This window comes from Equus caballus, chromosome 16 (genome assembly GCF_041296265.1).
Source record: "Equus caballus isolate H_3958 breed thoroughbred chromosome 16, TB-T2T, whole genome shotgun sequence".
Lineage (NCBI taxonomy): Eukaryota > Metazoa > Chordata > Mammalia > Perissodactyla > Equidae > Equus > Equus caballus.
The window spans coordinates 48,923,706-48,943,357 of record NC_091699.1 but is presented as its reverse complement, the minus strand read 5'-3'; the positions used below and the strand labels follow the sequence as shown (position 1 = coordinate 48,943,357).

Here is a 19,652-nt window from a genome sequence, read left to right as displayed (position 1 = left end):
ACTTCAAGGGGACTCACTGTTGATGATCCATAACCATGAAACCAGGTCTTTCCCGCTGCTGGGCTGGGGCCTGCCTGTGGACACCTCCCTCCCCTTTTCCTCTCTCCCTCCCTTCTCTGCCCAGTGGAGACCTTTGTTACGGAGGGCCTCCTGGAGGGCATACTTCTTCCTTCCTGAGGAGGCCCTGGGCTACTCCAGCTACCCTGGCCCCCTTGGGACTTTATCCAGGGGTGTGTCACAGGCAGGTCTCCTGAATCTCCTGCCATGCTGGGCCCTTGTTTTCAGTGGGAAGGGAGCTGGCCCCTCTGAAGCTGGACGGGTGGGAGAGGGCTTGGGCAGTCACAGGTTGCGGCCTTCACTGGTGGGCGTAGCCTTTTCATCCACAGCTTGTAAGGCTTCTCAGCCTTCAGGTGCTAGACTCCTCACAGCACATTGTTGATGCTCTGCCTCCTGGAAACTCTAACCCTGGGGGCGTGTCTTTTTGTTTTCCTCCCTCTAACATCTCTGTTTCTGGCATCTCTTCTGCTCCCGTAAATGTTGGTGCTCAAATCTTTCCAGACTACTGCTTTCCATGTGATCTCTGTCCCTGAGGTTTGCCTGTGAACTGAACCCTTAACTCTCCCAGGTAAAAAGGTCTAGACTTATCTGAATTGAACTCATGCTCCGACCCATCTCCTGGTGTCTCTTGGATCTTCACCCCCACCACCAACTCCACAGAACCAAACCCAACCTCATGATTTGGCCATTTCATTCCCCATTCTCCACCCACCAATTGGCTTCCCTCCCTGGATCTCCCATTTCCATCAAAAAGACCACTTCTCCCTGGACCTCAAGCCAGAATACCCCTGGCTGAACCTTCTCTCTCTCTCCTCCCATGGACTATCTTTTGAGCTATTGCCTTATTCTCCCTTTCTCTATCTCCACCATCTCCTTGACACAGAGCCAGAGCACTCCCTTGTTTGAAAACCTTAGAGGCCCTGCTCTCCTGGCCCTTCCCATTTTAGCTTTGAATTTCCCTGTAATCCAGGAAGTCCAGGTAGTTCAGCACACACGATTGCTAGGAGCTGTTCCAGATGCTGGGATAGCACTAATGTACACCTACTGTGCCTGCCATGCACAGCCGCCAAGGATGCTCTGACGTGCCTTTTGGGCCTTTGTGTGTGCTGCCCATCTGCCTCGCTTGCCCTTTCACCTTGGGGAGAACATCCTGTCCTCTGAGTCCTGGCTTAGATGTCTTCTTGTCCTCAGAGCCACCTCAGACTACAGCACCTCCCCCAGCCTGGGGGGCAGTGTGTCCTGAAGTGATTGGTTTGCATGTCTGTCTCCCTTCTAGACAAGAGGCCCCCAGAGGACTGGATCCCTGTCTGATTCACTTTTTAAAAAATTTATTTTAATTAAATATTAAAGAGGTATTTATAAGAATGTAAGCCCTGCAACTAGGATATACAACTATGTCCTGGGGCTTTGGGGAGAAAAAAAAAGAATGTAAGCCTACTTATAAAATATGTCTAAGATGTCAAGGACGACAATACACTAAACACCTGTGGCCCCGCCTTCCGTCGTAAGAGACATGATCCGTTCATACCATCAATCCCTATCACAGGGCCTGGAACTATTCCAGGGATCAGTAAATATTTGTGAACGACCAAATGAATGAATGAATGAATGTGGTTTTCTCTATAAGTCTCTCAGCATTACTAGGCAAACTCCAGGTAAAGTGGTCCTAACTAAATGATGTCTCTGCCCTAGCTCAGCCCCACTCCGAGAGCTTGTTGTAGTACTCACACATCTTTCCATTTACTTTGCATGTGCTTACTGAGTGCCCACCCAGTGCCAAGTGTGGTGCTGGGTGGAGGGCTACGGTGGAGAGCAGAGTGTCAGAGACCTCTTCCTAGGGAGCTTCCACTTCAACAGCTCCTCAGCAAAAGGAAAAAATAATACACAGAACCCAGATTGCAGTGCTTCCCGCCCCTCTCCAGCCTCACTGTGCTCCCCCAGAGAGGCAGTATGGATGGTGGTTAAGGACATGGACAGGTGGTTTTGATATTCCAATCCCAGCTCCACCACTTGCAAGTCATAATGGCTTTGCAAGTTACTTAACCTCTATATGTGGCAGCTTCCTTGTTTGTGAAATGGGCAAAATGGATTCTACCCCATAAATTTGCTATGAGCCCTAAAGGAGTTAATATGTGACAGATGCTTCGCACATGGTGAGGCTTGTGGTGAGGGCTCAGTTGGCATTGCCGCCCCTGTGGTTGGCAGAGTATTCTATGTGGTGGGGCTGGGGCTGAAGCCAGCAGCTGCAGAGGACTCCACATGTTGTTCCTGTAGTCCCCTCCGGCATGAGATCAGATCCAGGGAAGGGCCAAGTGCAATGCCAGGCACGTGCCACGTTTCCTCAGCTCTAACACACTTTGGGGCCATGTTTTACTGTTTTAAGTTATGACATGCCTACAGTCCACCCATTCAGGAAACACGTATTGAATGTCCAGTGTGTGCCAGGCACTATACTAGGCCCTGGGACACAGCCCACACAGAGTTCCTGCCCACACAGAGCTGGCAATCTAATACAGGATCACAGAGGTTGCACAAAGCAATACATATGTTATATGATGCTTTAGAAAGTATTCAGTGCCAAGGAGAATAAAGAGGCAGGAGGGAGCAAGTGGGATTTTTAAATAGAGTGGTCAGGGAGGTGTCCCTGCAAGGATGCCACTAGAGCAAAGACTTGAGAGAGTGCAAGTGCCAGCAGCAGGAACAGCAGATGCAAATGCCCAGAAGCAAGAGTGGGCCTGGCATAAGGGAGGTGGAGGGAGGGAGAGAGAGAATAGTAGGAGATGAGGCCAGAAGGAAAGGGGCTGAATCTCCTGGGTCCTCATAGCCATTTTAAAGCCTCTGACTTTTCCTCTGGGAGGGAAAGGAAGCTGTTGGAGGGTTTAAGCAGAGGAGGAAGTGATCTGACTTATGTATGTAAAGGATTATCTTGGCTGCTGCGTAGAGGAGACCCTAGAGGGGGGAGTAGAAGCAGCCAGGCTTGTGCAGAACTGAAGAAAGAGGGGACAGTGGCTTGAACCTGGTGAAGAAAGGAGGGAGTGGAAGTGACCAGACTTTTAAGCCAACAAGATTTACTAATGACTGACGTAGGAAGAGAAGAAGGGAGTCAGAGATGACTCCAAGAGACAGACTGGGAGAAACACATATGGGGTCAAGTGCTCAGCTCGGACCTCTCAAGTTTGAGATGCCTATAAGACAACTCAGTGAAGATGTACAGTTGACAGACAAGTGGGGAGTTCAGGGGAGAGATCTGGGCCAGAGATACAAATTTGGTAGTTGTTAGTAGGAAATGAGATTTTAATCCTTGGGTCTGCGTGGGCATTGAGACTCAGGGATTATGTGTACTCAGAGAAGCTAATTTGTGCAAAGACTTAGTCCCTCCAATGTAAGAAGTGGGGCTCTGGGATTGGGAGATGAGGAAGAACATGCAAAAGAGTTTGGAAAGGTGTGGCCAGGATGGAGGGGTAAACCCAGGAGAAGGTGGTGCTCCAGAAGGCAAGTGGATACCTTACTTCAGGAAGCAGGGAGTACTCAGCGGTATCAAGTGCTGCTGCTGAGCAAGTGAGAAGTGACTATTGGATTTAATAATGTGGCCAATGAGGCCTTTGGTCACTGTGACCTGAGCAATTTCTGTGGAATGATGGGCAAAAGCCAGGTTGGATTGTGCTGAAAAGAAGGAAGGAGAGGAGCAAGAGGTGGTGAGTGGAGACGGTTCTTTCAAGGAGTTTTGCTGTAAAGAGCAGCAGAGAAATGAGGTAGTAGCTGAAGGAGGAAGTGGGTCAAAGTTCTTTTTTTTTTTTAGGATGGGAGAAGCATGTTTGTATGGTAATTGAAATAATCCAATAGAGAGGGGGAAATGGATGATGAAGGAGAGGGGGAATTTGTGGAGGTGAGAAGTGGGCCTTGGGAACAGGAGACAGGCAGACATTGGGGGACAGATGTGGAGAGGCCGTGGGTGTGCCAGTTCCCCTCCAGCAGCTCCCACTTTCTCAGTGAGATGGCACACTGGTTTTAGTGACAGTGAAGAGAGGGAGGGACATGTCGGAGGCTTGGAGATCAAGGAGAAGGTGTGAGGAACCATCCAGGAGGACAGGAGCATGAAGGGATCACAGACATATATTCCAGTCGCCAGGTGTCACCTGTAGCAGCTATGTGGTATGTGGACGCACAGGCCTGTTCAGGGAGCAGTCCCCTGCGGTGCAGACTTGGCTGGGTGCAGAAGGCATTGTTTGTTTATTTGCTGTCACCGCAGCTGAGTTGAAAGTTAACAAATTTGGGTCCCAGTTGTCATATTAAACGTCCCCTAAAGACTTCATTGTAATGCAACATTGAATTAAAAAGTCACTATGTACACAGAAGATTGCTTGTCACATATTGCAACACAAATACAGTAGAAATTGCTAAATTTCTCAGAAGAGCCCAGGGACCTTATACAGCCTGGGAAAGGGGCTGGAGTCCCTTTACATGTTATATAGGGCTCTCCCTAGCTTCTGATTAGCTTTCAAGGGCTGCTTTTAAATCCCAGCCCCACATAATTTAAGTAAAAAATGAAACTGAATTTAACCAGGTAGGAATATTTCTTTACAATACCTAGAAATCAGTCTACTGAAAGGCCCTAGAGCCCAGGTTCTGAGTGTGGGCCAGAGAGGCTGTGGCCACCACCATACTGGGCCTCACAGCTGGTGGCAAAATGGCCCAGAGGAGCTGGTCTTACATTCTGGTTATCTTGCTGAAGAAGAAAGTGGCAGGTCTGTGGACTAGATGGGTGGGTGTATGTTGTTGGTTGATGAAAGAAATGTTTGATGGACATTTAATAGTGTTTCTTTTTTCTGGAAGAGTCGTTATTAGACCAAGGGCGTGGCTCTCCACCAGCAGTTTCTCAGAAGGGAGGAAGGACTGCAGAGTGTCTTAGAGTGGGCTCCTGGTCTCCCCTCTGAAATGGTTTGTCCTAGGATGTCCTACCGGTTGGTTCCTGAATCTTTTTGGCAAGCCGATGGCCTTCATCTAGGAGCAGCAAATGTAGAATCCCATCCTGTCAGTCAGATGCTACGAGGATCGGGGGTACTAGAGCAGAAGGGGCCAGGGCAAGCTCCCCCACAGGCAGCTGTGGCTGGGCCTCTGCAGTGGGTCTCAGCCAGTCTGCCCCATCTCCTGGGTGCTGTTATCCACCCAGATGAATGCAGAAGCAAGCATAGAATTTCAGGGGAAAAATACAGAGCACTGCCTTTGGCTTGCGCTCAGCTTCTTTCATTGGGAAAGGAAAATTGACAAAAATGAACTTAAGTTGGGTCGAAAGGAATATACGGGAATTGAGTTTAGACTGACGATTTGCCTTCTACCTTATTGAATGTCTCAATTATGCTGGCTCCTCTGAACATGGGCCAGGTTGGAGATGGGGGTCAGGCACATGGGACCTCCCTCAGTTATCCTTTAAAGGCTGGATCCTAGAACTCCAATCCCACCCAGCCTTGCACAAGTAGAAAAGTAACACTTCACCCATTTTGATGGACTTTATCTGGCGTCAAGCCTGCTGGAGGACTTCCAAAAGGAAGGCTTCTTTGTCCCTGCTGGAGATGGCATTAACTAGGCATTGGGGTGCCTCCCCAACCCATCTCCAACTGTCTAGGGTCAGCCTTTGAAAAGGCAAGCCAGACCTCCCAGGGTGATAGCTCTGAACTTGAGCTGCATGTTGAAATCACCTAGGAAGGAAAAAATACTAATGCCGGGGTCCTGCCCCCACAGATTCTGATGTAATTTGTCTGGGGTACAGTCTGAGAGTCAGAACTTTAAAAATTACCCTAGGCATTTCTAATATATGGGTTTAGAGCCTTGGTACTCAATGTGTGGCCTGCAGACCACAGTATAGGTATCATTTTAGAGATTCTTAAAAATGCAGACCCGTTTCCAGACATGCTGAGTCAGAATCTGTACTTTAGGAGGATGTAAGAGGGGATGCTCATGATCCTACCAGATGACCTGGTGCTGAGGGTTGAAGTAGAAGATGCTAGTCAGGGCTCAGCATGGGGCACAGTCAGCACTCAGCAAATGGTGGCTGTGATGATGCCACTGGGCAGGAAGAGGAGGGTGGTGGGTGGTGATGGGGTTTGGAGGATCACCTAGCTGACCCTAGCTGAGTAGAGAACTCTACAGGCTGCTTCTCTAAGATGTGTCTCTAACGCAGTCATTTTCAATGTCATTTCAGCGTTTCCAGGAGGCTGGACCCCAAGGAGCCCCTGGGTAGCCAGAGAACAGCTTCCCCAATCCCGAAGCAGGCTTCTGCTACTGCTGCCGGCCGCGAGAGCCCCCAGGAGACAAGGGCACAAGGCCCAGCAGGCCAGGAGGCTGATGGCCCCCGCAGGACGCTGCAGGTAGACAGCAGAACACAGAGATCAGGGCGGTCCCCCTCTGTGTCACCAGACAGAGGCAGCACCCCCACATCACCCTACTTCGTCCCCCAGATCGCCCCCCTTCCAAGCAGCACGCTGTGTCCCATATGTAAGACCTCGGACCTCACGTCGAGCCCCAGCCAGCCAAACTTCAACACCTGCACCCAATGTCACAACAAGGTCTGCAACCAGTGTGGGTTCAATCCCAACCCTCACCTCACCCAGGTAACTACCTCTGCGCTGGTTCCCGGCACCTGCCTTCCCATGCTTCCCCTGTTCCCTTCCCCTCTTTCACCAACTTTCTTTTTCTGGTCATTTCCTTGGGCACCAGCATCTGTGTTTTCCTGGAGGTTATATCCTGGCTCCAAAATGTGATAGCAGAGAACAAGTCCTGGCCCCAGATCTCCTGAGGGATTCCTGCACCTCCTGAGAGCGTGGGCAGAGTCCCAGAGTAGAAGATGCTTTCTTACCTGGTCCAAGTTTGACTTGGAAAAGTGGCCTTAGATGGCCCAGTGGCATAGTGGTTAAGTTCACATGCTCTGCTTCGGTGGCTCAGGGTTCACAGGGTCAGATCCTGGGCACGGACCTACACACTGCTCATCAAGCCATGCTGTGGCAGCATCCCACATACAAAATAGAGGAAGATTGGCACAGATGTTGGCTCAGTGACAATCTTCCTCAAGCAAAAAGAGGAAGATTGGCAACAAATGTTAGCTCAGGGCCAATCTTCCTCACCAAAAAAATAAGTAAATAAATTTTGTAAAATAAAATGGCCTTATAGAGGGCCAAAGATGGTCTTATGGACGACTCTTCCCAATGGATGCTTATTTGGAAAGGGCATGAGCAGCTGCAGGACCCAAAGGGAGACAAATTTCCCTGGCCCTAGGACAGCCTCTCTCTCTTACAGTGGGCCCTGGAGGGGGATGCTGGTGAGGGCAACAAGGTTTTAGGGGAGGCAGGAAACTGCCTTCCAGTTGGACTCTGGGAAGCTCCTCCTCTGGGATTCTGTTCCAGTAAGCTGGGGCCTGAGGTCGTGGAGCAGCTACCAATCCCCAGAGAAACAACTTGGGGTAAAGTATAGACCCAGGTCGAGGAGCGGGGGCAAGCATTCACAGTGGGTGACAGTGTCCTACAGTCACCAAGAGGCCACTTTGGGCCATTTCCATGAAATTGGCCTACTTTCTGCCCCAGAGGACCCTGGTTCCACAGCCTCATCCTGGCTTTGTTCAGGATGCTTTGAGTTGCTGTGAGATGCTCAGCCAAGCCCCTCAAGTCTCTCTTTGGTGACCTGGAGCTGGCTGCTCCAATTTACTAGCTGAGCTGGGGCCATGCCTTTGAAATGAACTGAGCAAGTTGCTGGCTTCCTCCCTCTCCTCCAGTGTAACTCATGGAAGTCTCTGGTTTCCCCCCAGGGCTCTGCCCTTGAACAGGATGGAGAATTGCTGACTGCAGGCACAGGAATGGCCCCCTCTGGGATTACCAGCAGCAGGAGCCGTTTGGACCACGTGGGTGGGGGGATAAGTGAGAATAATTGTTCACAGGTTGGGGTCTATTTGAGACATGAGGTGCTGTGGGTGTGGGACGTGTGGTTTGTGAGAGGTAAGTGTGAGATTCCGAGGAAGGAGCTGCCGGTATGGGGAGATGACTCAGTGCATTTGGAGTCGCTCCTGGAGTGTGGGGGCTTCCTGAGGAGGCATGCACACTCGTGATTATTACATCTATGATTAGAAATAGGCCCATCCCTGCACTGATCAGTTAGGTAAGTGTTTGCTCTCCAGTATTTAGAACAGTGTGATTAAGGCCAGGGAAGCTCACCGGTGTTTTTCTGTTAGTGAGAAGCCAGAAGCAGTTGTCCTCACAGGAACAGGGAAGCTTGGCAGGCAGAGATGAGAGATGTCGCTGTGGGGCATCCCTCCTTGTTTAGGCCTTGCCCCTCTGGGTTCCAGCCTCCCTGAGATGCTCACTCGAGCCACGAGACCTGAACAACTCTGGGTAGGGTGGGCGGACATCAAGGGAGAGCCACACATGGTGGCACAGTTTGCTGGTGGGCATACCAGTCCTTGCCACACAACAGGCTCCCCCAAGCCTAAGACCTTCAATGAGGTGGGAAGAGAGCCAGACTTTGACTGTGCCTGGAAAAACAGCAGAGTGGGAGGGCCTTGGCGACACTCAGTCCATCTGCCTCATTGTACTGGGAGGAAGCCGAGGCTCAGGGCCAACGGAAAAGGGGCCTCAAATTTACTGCAGATTCACAGTGTTTGGTGAAGAGCAAACCTCCCCGCTAGGTGCTTCAAACACATACTGGGCTGGGCAAATGCAATGGTTCTTTGCTATCAGATTTCTCAGGGCCTTCAGCATCCTGAAGGGCACCATGGAGCTCCAGAACAGGGCTGTATCTGGCAATCTTTTCCAGAGTTGCTTTCACAGAACATTAGGGGCTGCTGTTCCATGGCATCCAGTTTGGGAAATGCTGACCTAGTCCATTCTCCAGGTTCTCACTTGGTGGATGCCCTTTTCTGCTGTGGTCTCCAAGCAGACCTTTTCTTCTCCGGGGTTGGCTTTTAGTGGTGTTCCTGTCAAGGAAAAGGAACCCTCAGTACATTTTCCTGAGAGGCTGGCAGAGCCTGATTCTTGAGTCAGAGCAGTTGCCCTTTGTCACTTTGCTAAAAGCTGATTCACCTCCCTGGTCATGCTTCCACACAATGAGAAAACAAGTTTGCAGGTTTTGCTCGCACATCTGCTGAAAGAGCCACCCTGGTCAGACCACATCTGTTCTGGCACCTCTAACTTGACATTATTTTGGCCAAGAAGGCTGTTTCTAGGATGGGCCTGGTGTCTCTGGGCTGGGTGTGTCTGCCTGGTCTGAGATTCTGGGCAGTACAAGGGCCTGGTTCTGAATTCAGGCATGTCTAAGGTGTCAGGGGCTCCGGCCGAGTGACCTTTACCAGGAAACCCAGCTCCAGCACTTGCTTCTTTTCTCAGTTTCTCACTTCCCTGGAGGGTGGCCCAGGTAGAGTAAAAAAGGTTGGGAGGACTGCTGGTCCCAGCACAGATGCACTGCAGACACTGGCCATGGGGAGCAACATGGGGACCATGTCTGGATGTATGGGATTGTGCCTGAAACTGCTAATGTGGTAGTGCTGAGCCCTGGTTGAGGAGGGCTGGCAGCCTGGGTCCTACATCCTGCCTCAAACGTCACCGAAGCCTCATCAGGCCACGTCAGCAGGATGCATTGCTCCTCAGCTTCCCACTGACAGAGGGAGGGATATAGCAGTCCTTTGGAGGGGCATGGGCCACACAAGTGACATAGAGGGTTTCATGGCCTCTCTGAGACCACTAATGAACCTGCTCTTGAATCTTTGGAAATGGGACCATGGAAAATGTACCTTTTCTCACGTGCGTCACAAGTGGAAAATCACGGGCTCGTTTATAACTCAACTTGCAGCACAGGTTAGGAATGTGATAGAACTGTTGTGTTGAATGGCTCCGTGAGGACAAATGAGCAGAAAGGGAGGGGGGGGGAAAGACTGGCACTACTGGGCCGATGGTCACTGAAACTGGGTATTTTTAGTTTTCCATCTCATGGCATCTGTCAGTCTTATTACTTTAGCTGAGTCCTGCAAAAACAGCAGACTAGGTCTGGACATGAGAATCACATAGGTAGAACAGTCAGCCCCATTTGACCAGAGCAGTGTCTGAGATCTAGAATCACTACCTTTCTGGCTGGTGGACTCAACCTTCTCCTGTCAGCCCTGGGGCTGCTGGATGGGTAATACACATACAGACATGGCGCTTGCTGTTCTGCTCGTGCCAGGTTGGCTAGCTCTTGAGGCTGTGATGCCTTGAGAGGAGGATGCCTGCCCACATACTTTGCTGGGTTTCTGAGTGCCTGGAGAACATAGAAACTGCATGGAAGTCAGAGGGAGCTGAGAGCATCCTCTGTTTACAGACAAGGAGACCAAGTCTTGGGAAGTCTTAGCTTATTCTGGGTCATTCTGGAACAAAAGAGCTGAGGACACAGAACCAGTGGCTAGGTCTCCAATTTTCCCCCAGGGACTCCCAGCCCCATTTTCCCCATTCACAGTCCATTTTTGCTCAGGTTAAAGATGGTTTGGAACAAACAGGGCTATCTCAGCCACTCATCTTGGTAGAGGCTGTTTCTTCTAGGAGTTCTCTAGCCCTGGTAGCTAAGGGCAGGTGAATAATTTAACCTGTTTGAAACCATGGCAAAAGACTAGGGGGGCCGGCCCAGTGTTGCAGTGGTTACGTGCGCACGTTCCGCTTCAGTGGCCTGGAGTTCGCCAGTTCGGATCCCGGGTGCGGACATGGCACCGCTTGGCAAGCCATGCTGTGGTAGGCATCCTACATATAAAGTAGAGCAAGATGGACATGGATGTTAGCTCAGGGCCAGGCTTCCTCAGCAAAAAGAGGAGGATTGGCAGCAGACGTCAGCTCAGGGCTAATCTTCCAAAAAAAAAAAAAGACTAAGAGTTTCCTTGTGGAGTCTAAACATTTCTCACCACTCACAAGAGACCCACCTTGTGAGGATGCACTGACCAGGAGGCCAGAGGTGTTAGCTTTTAAGACAATTCAGTGCCCAGTGATGGGAAGAAGGCAGGAGTATTGTTCTCCTCTTCTTTCCCTGGACGTGGGTTCTTAGACAAGTAACTTAAACTTCCTGAATGCCAGATTTCTCTAAAGGAGAATCAGGGGTCCAGGAACCAGCCTCAGTGGCTTTGCTGATGCCCCAAATCTTCTCAGGCCTGTTTGCCCACCTCTCTGCTCTTCAATGACTCAACATTCAGGCCTGCCACTCCTTTCTCCTCCAGGAGGGAGGCCCTTGTTGCACTATTCTGATAGTTGGGAATAGGAGACAAGGTGTGGCCATGAGCCAGCTGGGTGGAGGATGGGAAGGTGAGCTTGGGGAGGGCAGTGGGAGTGGGAAGGAGCTGCTGGAGAATATGAGCAGTGGCCTGGGGCAGGCATAGCCCATCTCTGCCAGCCCTCTCAGAAGCCTCTCTGCCCTGCCCAGAGCAGCCCAGCAGCACACCCTGGCCTGGAACTCCTCCAGATGTGAGTGTGTCCTTGCTCTAGGAGCAGCATCACAGCAGTGAGTGCTGTGCAGAGGCAGGGCTGACTGCACACATGTGCTTCCAGATCAGATCAGCAGAATCCTCCCAGAGCACCACCTAAAATGAGGCTGCAGCCTGTACCAGGGAGGCCTACCCTCTGCTTCAGTGGGGAGCAGCAACAGGGCTGCCACCCCCTCCCTAACCTTCCAGGTCCAGGCAGCCCACCTTCCTTGCTTTGGTCAGCATCACTTATAAGACCATCTAAGAAAACTATAGAAGAGTAATCCTGGTCTTGCTTGCCTGTTCCAAGGTCTGGACTTCACTGAGACCAAGCCAAGGATGTTTAATCCACTGTACCCACCCCCCATCCCCACCCCATTGGCAAGACTTGGGCTTAGGCACTTACTCAAGTGGGTGGCGTGGAGAAGGAAGGGAGACAACGCAATGGCCACAGCCCTCTTCCTCTACTGCTTGCATCCCACTCCTTTCCGGCAAGGACTGGGGCACCAGATGGCCTGGGGGTGGTGCTGTGAGTGCAGCACAGATCCCTCCGCTGTACCCACCAGCCTTGTCCCCTTCCGTCTGCTCCTTCCTGGCCACACTGCTGCCTGGGCTAGTGAGGAATGAGGAGCAGGTGTTGGAAGGACATGGATCAGCTGTGGGCTGAGGAGAGGCAAAGGTGTCCTCCACCTTCCTGGGCCCAGGAGGAGGTGATGTCTGCACATGTGCCCAGTCTTCTCGTCTCCACCTCCACACAAAATGGAAGTAGATCTCCAGGTGGCAGGCCCTTTGGGAGGCTTTTCTCCCACCATGTGTCTAAGGACTTAAGTCTAGTCCTCCCACAGTAGCCGCTTTGACCCAAACAATCTCCGAGTCAATAGGGGAAAGCCCCCCAACCTTCAGTCAGCCCTAGGTAGCCAGCCCTGCTGCCAGTCCATGCTCTCAGGAGATAGGACCCTCGGCCTTCTTGCTTGGACCACTGTGGGGTGGAGGCCAGAGCCACTGAGGACATGCAGAAGAGATAGCTGTGCAGGAGGGGGAGTTGTTTCACAGCTAGGGCCATCAGGCATGGAACTCTAACTTTTAGCTATGAAGTGGGGCTGTAAAGTTATCTAAAAATGAATGTAAAATTAATCTGAAACAGAAAATATGAAATTTTATTCCAAAGATACCTGTTTTATATGTAAGGGCAAAAGAAACAGAATGAAAAGAGAATAGAGTAGAAATGATAGAGGAAAAGAGAAATAAATAAATAAAGTGGGAAAAGAGAGGAAGGACAGAGAGGAGACAAAGGAAGGAAGGTGATGGAGAAAGCCAGAGGGAAGAAGAGGCAGAGAACAAAGAAAGCTTGGGAAAGTAACCAGTAGTGGGTAACCTGTTGGTTCTGCTCTTCCTACTATTTAGTTCAACCTTTGGCCCTGGCAGGCCTGTTTGTATCCACTCAGTCAGAGGGTGGCTCTCTCCCTTCTTCTCATCCTTTCCTCCCTCCATAAATGTTTTTTGAGTCCTTGTGATAAGCCAGGAACTTATCCTTGACCTTGGAGAATCAGGGAGAGCTGAAGCAGACATGTCACTCAGCCCTGTGGAGCCTGCAGGCCAGTGGGAGAGGTAGCCTTTCCACCAAAAATCACACAACAAACTTACAGTCACACCTGGGGGTTAGGACTGAGGAGGACCAGAAGGAAGGCTGGGGGCCTTGGTGTGATGCTGTGACAAGACTCTTGGGGGCTTCCACAAGGAGGGGACATTAGGCTGAAGGAGGTTAGACTGAAGCTGGACCAGAGACAGGTGGAGGCAGGGCAGGCCTGAGGGCCTGGGAGCAAGCCAGGGCCAGGGTGGCTGAGGTGCCGTATGCCAGGACCAGAGGGCATGCAGAGACTGCTGGAGTCTCTAGATGTGATTTTAAGGGTTTTGGAAGGTCGCAGCGGGAAGTTCAGGTGTGCATTTAAAAATACCTTTTTAGAAATAGATAGTGGTGATGGTTGCACAACTTTACAAATGTAATTAATGCCACCGAATTGTATACTTAGAAATGGTTAAAATGGCCAATTTTATGTTATGTTTGTTTTTCACACTTGTCTCTCTCTAATATATGTAAGTATACATATATATATATATATTTAAATATATAAACAAGAACAGGGCCGGCCCAGTGGCGTAGTGGTTAAGTTCTCACACTCTACTTTGGTGGCCTCAGGTTCACAGATTTGGATCCTGGTGTGGCCTACACGCCACTTATCAAACCACACTGTGGTGGTGTCCCACATACAAAACAGAGAAAGAGCGGCACAGATGTTGACTCAGGGCCAATCTTCCTCACCCCCCCAACCCAAAATAAACAAACAAACACCACCACCAACACACACACACACACACCCTCTGGCTGCTGTGTAGAGAATAGCCCATAGGGGTGAGGGTGGGTTCCAGGAGTAGGCTGGGCCTGGGGTAGTGGTAGTGGTAGTAGAGAGCCACGACAGATTCCTGGTGTATTTTAGAGGCTAAACAGACAGATTTTGGAAATGTTTTGGACTTGCAAGTTAAGGAATAGAGATGGAGAATTTTTACATTTGGGCCATGTCAAGTTGGAGGTGCCTATGGGCACCCGAGTGGAGTCCAATAGGCTGACAAATCTAAGACCCTGGCATGCGGCAACCAGGTCAGGGCTAGAGATTCACAAGCATGATTAACATCAGTATACTTCCCACTAAACATTTCAGCAAGCATATCATTAACTAGAGATCAGTATTTATTTAAGGTTTTATTTTAGGTCAAATTTACATAGAATGAAATGTACAAAGTATAAGTGTACCATTCAGTGAGCTTTGATAAAAGCATGCACCTGTGTCACCCAAAACCCTCTATCAAGATAGACAACATCCCCATCACCACAGAAAGTCCCTTCAGGCTCCATCCCTGTCCATCCTTGCCTCTCCACCAGAGACAACTGCTGCTCTGATTTTTATCCAGCATAGGCAAGTTTTGCCTCTTCCAGAGCTTCATATAAATGGAATCCTACAGAATGTACTCTTCTGTATAAGGCTTCTTTCATTCAGTACAGTGTCTTTTGAGTTTCATCACATGGATAACTGTTGAGAATCTTGGCTGAGGAGAGGAGAGAGCACAGGTGGCAATGTGAGAAGGTGTGCAGATAGGAGAGGGTTTCTGAAAAGCAGGAGACAATGGCACTGTCTGAGTTCTGAGAGGAAACGGATGCCTGGGGATGTGGGAGATGGGACATGATTGAAGGAGTGGGTCACCTGAAGAGGCAAATCCAGATCCTGAGTTTGGAGGAGCATCCTATTGTGTGGTTCCTCTTTAAGACATTGAAAGCAGGGCCGTCACTGGAGCCAGAAGGCAGGGGAGGGTGACAGAAGGGAGGGGCATAGGAGAAATTGAACCAGCCATTGTGGAGAAAAGCTCCCTGGAGAGATGGAGTGAGTTAACCAGGCAGCTGGGGGTGCCCAGGAGAGGTTAGGATGCAGGTTAATTTACAGTGGAGCCCATTTGCCTGGTGCCCATTCAGCTGTTGGGTGTAGGCCCAGGGAAAAAGATATATACTTGGGTCTAGTTCTGAAGCAGACACAGGTCAAGAGAGTGCAGAGTGTGACAGGAATGACGGATCATAGATTCAACTGGGAAAGAAGAGATGTGAAAGCAAAGGGCCTATGGAGGACCAGAAAGCAGAGGCTCAGTGTTGGGGGTCTCCACAAAGCCCAAGCACTGCTGCAGTGGGAAGGCCTGGGAAATGACCTAGAAGGCTGACGGAGGACAGGTGCAGGGGCGATTTTGAAGGAGATGAGTTTGGGGTGAGGCTGAGGGATAGCGGTGGTAGGTGGGTCAGATGGGTGGCTGCCTTCTGCAGTTGACTGAAGGAGACAGTTCAGTGGAAGCCTTGGAGGCAAAGGCCAAGGACTTTTGGGAACTAGTGGCCAGGATGAAAGGACCTGGAAGGGAACAGCAGCCAAGAGGGAAACAGGGTAGAGAAACAAGGGCTGAACCCCAAGGGCCCCAGGGATTTTAAAGAGAGAGTGAGGCATTGCCACATTCTGAAGTCCAGGGAGTACAACTTCTCCTGGAGAGATCAACTCTTGGATCTCTAAGAGGAGTGTCGGGGGACAGAGGTATAGGGGAGTTGGCTTGGTCATGGGCAGGAGATTTTACAGGGTACAGTGGATGGGCCTGGTGGGGAGTGGAGGCCATTTGGGCAGGCTGGGGGGAGTTGAGGAGTATCAGGAGTGGAGAAGTGATGTGTGTAGAGATCAAGGGGTTGGATTCTCTCCCTTTCATGGAGCTCCAGGCCAGTGAGGCCTTCCAGCCCCAGGCAACGATTTAGTTGAGCCCCCGTTCCCCAAATCCTGGCCTCAGAAGCTGGGCAGGTTCCCAGGGCCTCCCTCAGGGTCTTGGCCCGATGAGATTAGCACCGGCCTTTCCTGTGGGCCAGGCCTGGCTGAGCTAGCTCTGGATCAATGTGCCCTGCACTTTTGGACCCTGGATGCCTGCCTGTAAGCCTGAGGCCAGCCAGCTGACAGGTGAAGTAGATTGTTGGCAGACTTGAGGCAGCTGGATGCTGGTAAGGCAGGTGATATGTCTAATGCCATGGGCAGTGCGAGGGCCCAGGCCAGCCCTGACGTCTTCATCTGGATCACTCTTGTCCAGGGCTACAGCGGGATATGTGCTATGTGCCTCCAGTGGAGACCTGGCCAGTGACTCAAGCCTGGAAGAGCATGGAGTCACACTGGCTAATGGGGCCCTCCAGGGAACTTCTGGATTTGGCACCAGCAGGAAGGGCTGTTACATTTATAAGCTGTTTCTGTGATGTTTCAACTTGTACCAAAATGGAAAAAAAGGCATGAATGCGGCATCAGGCATGATGTCACTGCTGACTGATCTGACACACTGAATGCCCACTTTTGCGGGGAGGGCTGGGCCTCAAAGGCAAGCCGCTGCTCTCTGCAGGAAGGCAGGCTAAGTGACATCTGCAACCCTCCTTCTTCCTTGCTGGTGGGGAGGTGGGAGGGGAGAGTGGAAAGAGAATCTGTTACTGCTGGGGGCCCTCAGAGCTTCCTGGCTGCCATGGAGGTGACAGTGAGGCAGGTTCTACCCCAGGAGCAGACGCAGGTTCCCTGGGCAGCATGCTTTGGGTCCAGACATGGCAAGCAAGGCTGGATCCCACCCTCTGGGGCTAAAACACAGTGTGGCAGGCTTAAGTACCACCAGTGTCTCTGTGGGAAAAAATGTAGAAGCTCCTAGGAACTGTCCCCACTCCACTCACTGCCCCAGAATCCAGTGGAGGGAGCAGCAGGGAGTGACCACTGCAGACAGATCATGGCTGGCTGCTCATTCAGCTTGTGGTTCACAGAGCCCCAGCCTGGTCTCCAGGCCTCTGGATCCTTGGTGGGCAGTGTTACCTTAGCTGCCCTTCTGCATACTGAACAGTTTGAGTAAGGGAGCAACTGAGAAAGGCTCTTCTTGGGGAGAAAGTCCCTTCAGAGCCTCAGAGCCCATAAGGCCCTGCCTTTCTGAATCCCTGGCAGGCTCCTGGCAGAGCGGGCAGTGGCTCCTTATGGGAAGCCACTTTCCTGTAGCTTCTGCTTCCCCCATCCCCAAATCACCTCTTGGCCTGCACGCCACACTGAACCTTCCCATCCTTACTGCCACCCAGGCCCCCACTGGGCTGGGGTGCATGGATGTTAGATGTCCATGGAGGCTACCACCAGCCCTCTGAGAGGGTGGGATGGGCTTCCTTGCTGGCAAGAAGGGTCAGCTTGACAAAAGCTAGTGTCTGGCAGAGCCATCTGCCTCAGGGTAGTCCTCAGAAGTCCCCTCAGCTCCACTTCTGCCTCTTGGGACATGAGATGTGTGCCTGGTGGCCTACCCATCTCTTGGCCACATTTTAGGTCAGGTTCATGGAGGTATTAGACAGCAGGATCCTGAGAGAGGCTTCTTGTCACACTGCTATATGGCATTTCCTCTGATTCTGGTGGGTAGCTGGCTTGGAGGGTGCCAAGAAGCCATAGTCACTGTGTACTGGTGAGGAAGCCTTTCACTGTTGCTGGTCCCAGGGCCGAGGGAGTCTGTCACAGGCCTGGCCATGCATATGCAGCCTAGGTGGGCAGGTGGGCTGGAGGTGCACAGCTCTCTCTCTCCCTACCCAGTAGACCGCCTCCATCTCCCTAACATAGGGATGAGGACTTTGGAGTAGGGAGGAAGAGGCTGAGGATGAGTCCCCCAGCAAGCTCCTAGGGATCTGTGGGGGAGGCAGAGAGAGGGCAGTCTCGCTAGGTTCAGAGAGCTCCCTCAGCCAGTGTCCTCTTGGGAGGCCTTTTGTGCTGGGCTTATCTGCCTGGGCCTGAGCCTGGGAGTGGCTGGGGGAGGACGAGGTCAAGGCTTCTCACCGTCTGGAAGAGGCTGGATAGAAATAGCTGCGCCCATCTGGGCGATGAGTCACTGAGGGGCGTTGCAACTGTTTCTTGGAGAGGTTCTATTTTAGGTGAGATGGCTGTGACAGCCTGGGTGACGGGGGCTGGGTAAAGGAAGGTTCTAGTGGTGAGTGCAGGAGTTTTAGCACGTCTTTGAACACCCCTGTTCAGAACCCAAGGGAGGGTCACCCTGAAGTCCCAGGATAAGGAGCCTTACCTCCCAGATCCCTCTTCTCAGGAAGTCCCACCTCAGGGCATGCTGCAGCCTGCACATGCACAACACAGATGGGACCCTAGGTGTGGGCTGGGCAACCCCCATAGGAACTGAGTTTGTGGCTGCTGTCTTGGGCCAGAGCCTGGGCCTCCCCTCAGGAGAGTAATCCCCTCCCAGTGTACCTCTGAGGATAAGCAGAAACAGCTTGCCCTTGGAAACTCCCACTTGGATGGGAGTAAGGCCCCCCCACCCCCGCCCTGCCACGAGTGACCCTTCTAAAGGGGTCTTTGGACTGAGCCCCAGGGACACAAATTGTTTCCTCTGTGACTTTCTCTGTCCAAATGTAGACAAAGCTATCTTGGGTCTTAAAGAAACGTCTGAGTGAATTAACAGTTCTCAGGCGAGGGGATGGCTTTACACCCCCGTGCTTTGGTATTACTGTTCTTACAGTTTCCAGAGCTGGGCTTGGTCTTTAAGGGCTCTGCCAGTGTTTCACAGAGGTGAGATCTAGACCTGTGACTTGACCTGCATGGGGCCAAGTGGCCTTCAGAGGAGGCAGGAATGCAGAAGGCACCCAGCTCCAGGCTGTGGATCATAAGCTGGGCAGGGCTGTCAGGGCTCATCTCGCCAGCAGCACCACTTCCTAGCTGAGTAACTGCAGAGCATGTTAGATCATATCGAACCTTGATTTTCTCTACTGTGAAGACAAAATGAGAGAGTGTCTGTGAACATGCCCTGTGTGGTAATGGGCGCAAGAGGGCGCTCACCAAAGTGCAGTGTTCTCCCCTTCTTGGATGCTGCTCCTGGGCTTCTGGGCAAGACAGCCGAGCCCAGGTTCCCCAAGTGGCAAGTCAACCTCAGGAGCAGCAGCAGCACAGTCCTGTGGCCTCAGGGCAGAGAGCAGGGCTGGAGGCACCCTGAAGGGAGGACAGAGGGGCTTTCTGCCACTGGGTGCCAGACTGGACCATTCCCTGGTGACTGGGCCATCATGGTGCTTTCAAACCCTCTGGCTGCTATCATAGATGGAGTAGCCTTGGCGTCAGCCTTGGTTCTGGTTAGGAGGAGGAGCCTCCTCATTGAGGCACTGAGTCTTCAATCTTGTGGCTTCATCCTTGTGGGAGCTGTGCCCCCTACTAATACGTTGCCAGGAGTAATCCCACAAGCAAGCTTTTCCGGAATGAGCCCTGCTCCGTGCCTCACTACGTGCGCAGTCCTGAGAACACCTCCACAAGAGCTCACAGGCTGCGTAAGGAGACACCCAGGTCAACAAATTAGCAGATACTTTGGGAAAGAACAAGTACTGTGAAGAAGATAAACAGGGTGATTAGATACAGAGTACCCAGGAGGTATTTTAGATTGTGTGGCCAGAGGGGGCCTTGATGAGGAAGTGATACTTGATCTGAGACCTGCACAGCTACCTGGGCCCAGAGCAAAGGGAACAGTGAGTGCGTAGGCCCTGGCACAGAAGTGAGCTCCGAAGACCACTTGGCAGAACAGGAGGCTTCTG

The 19,652-nt window shown here is 51.6% G+C and overlaps 1 protein-coding gene across 2 annotated transcripts in view; it reads left to right on the top strand.

Moving 5' to 3' along the window:
• Window positions 1-19,652, top strand: part of BSN (bassoon presynaptic cytomatrix protein) — a 98,486-nt gene that overhangs the window by 48,205 nt on the left and 30,629 nt on the right. For both annotated transcript variants that reach the window (XR_011426898.1, XM_023620432.2), the window contains exon 2: window positions 6,257-6,665. Coding sequence is in view for 1 of the 2 variants with exons in the window: in XM_023620432.2 (XP_023476200.1) it covers window positions 6,257-6,665 (409 nt within the window). In the remaining variant the exon portion in view is untranslated. The remainder of the gene's footprint in view (window positions 1-6,256; window positions 6,666-19,652) is intronic.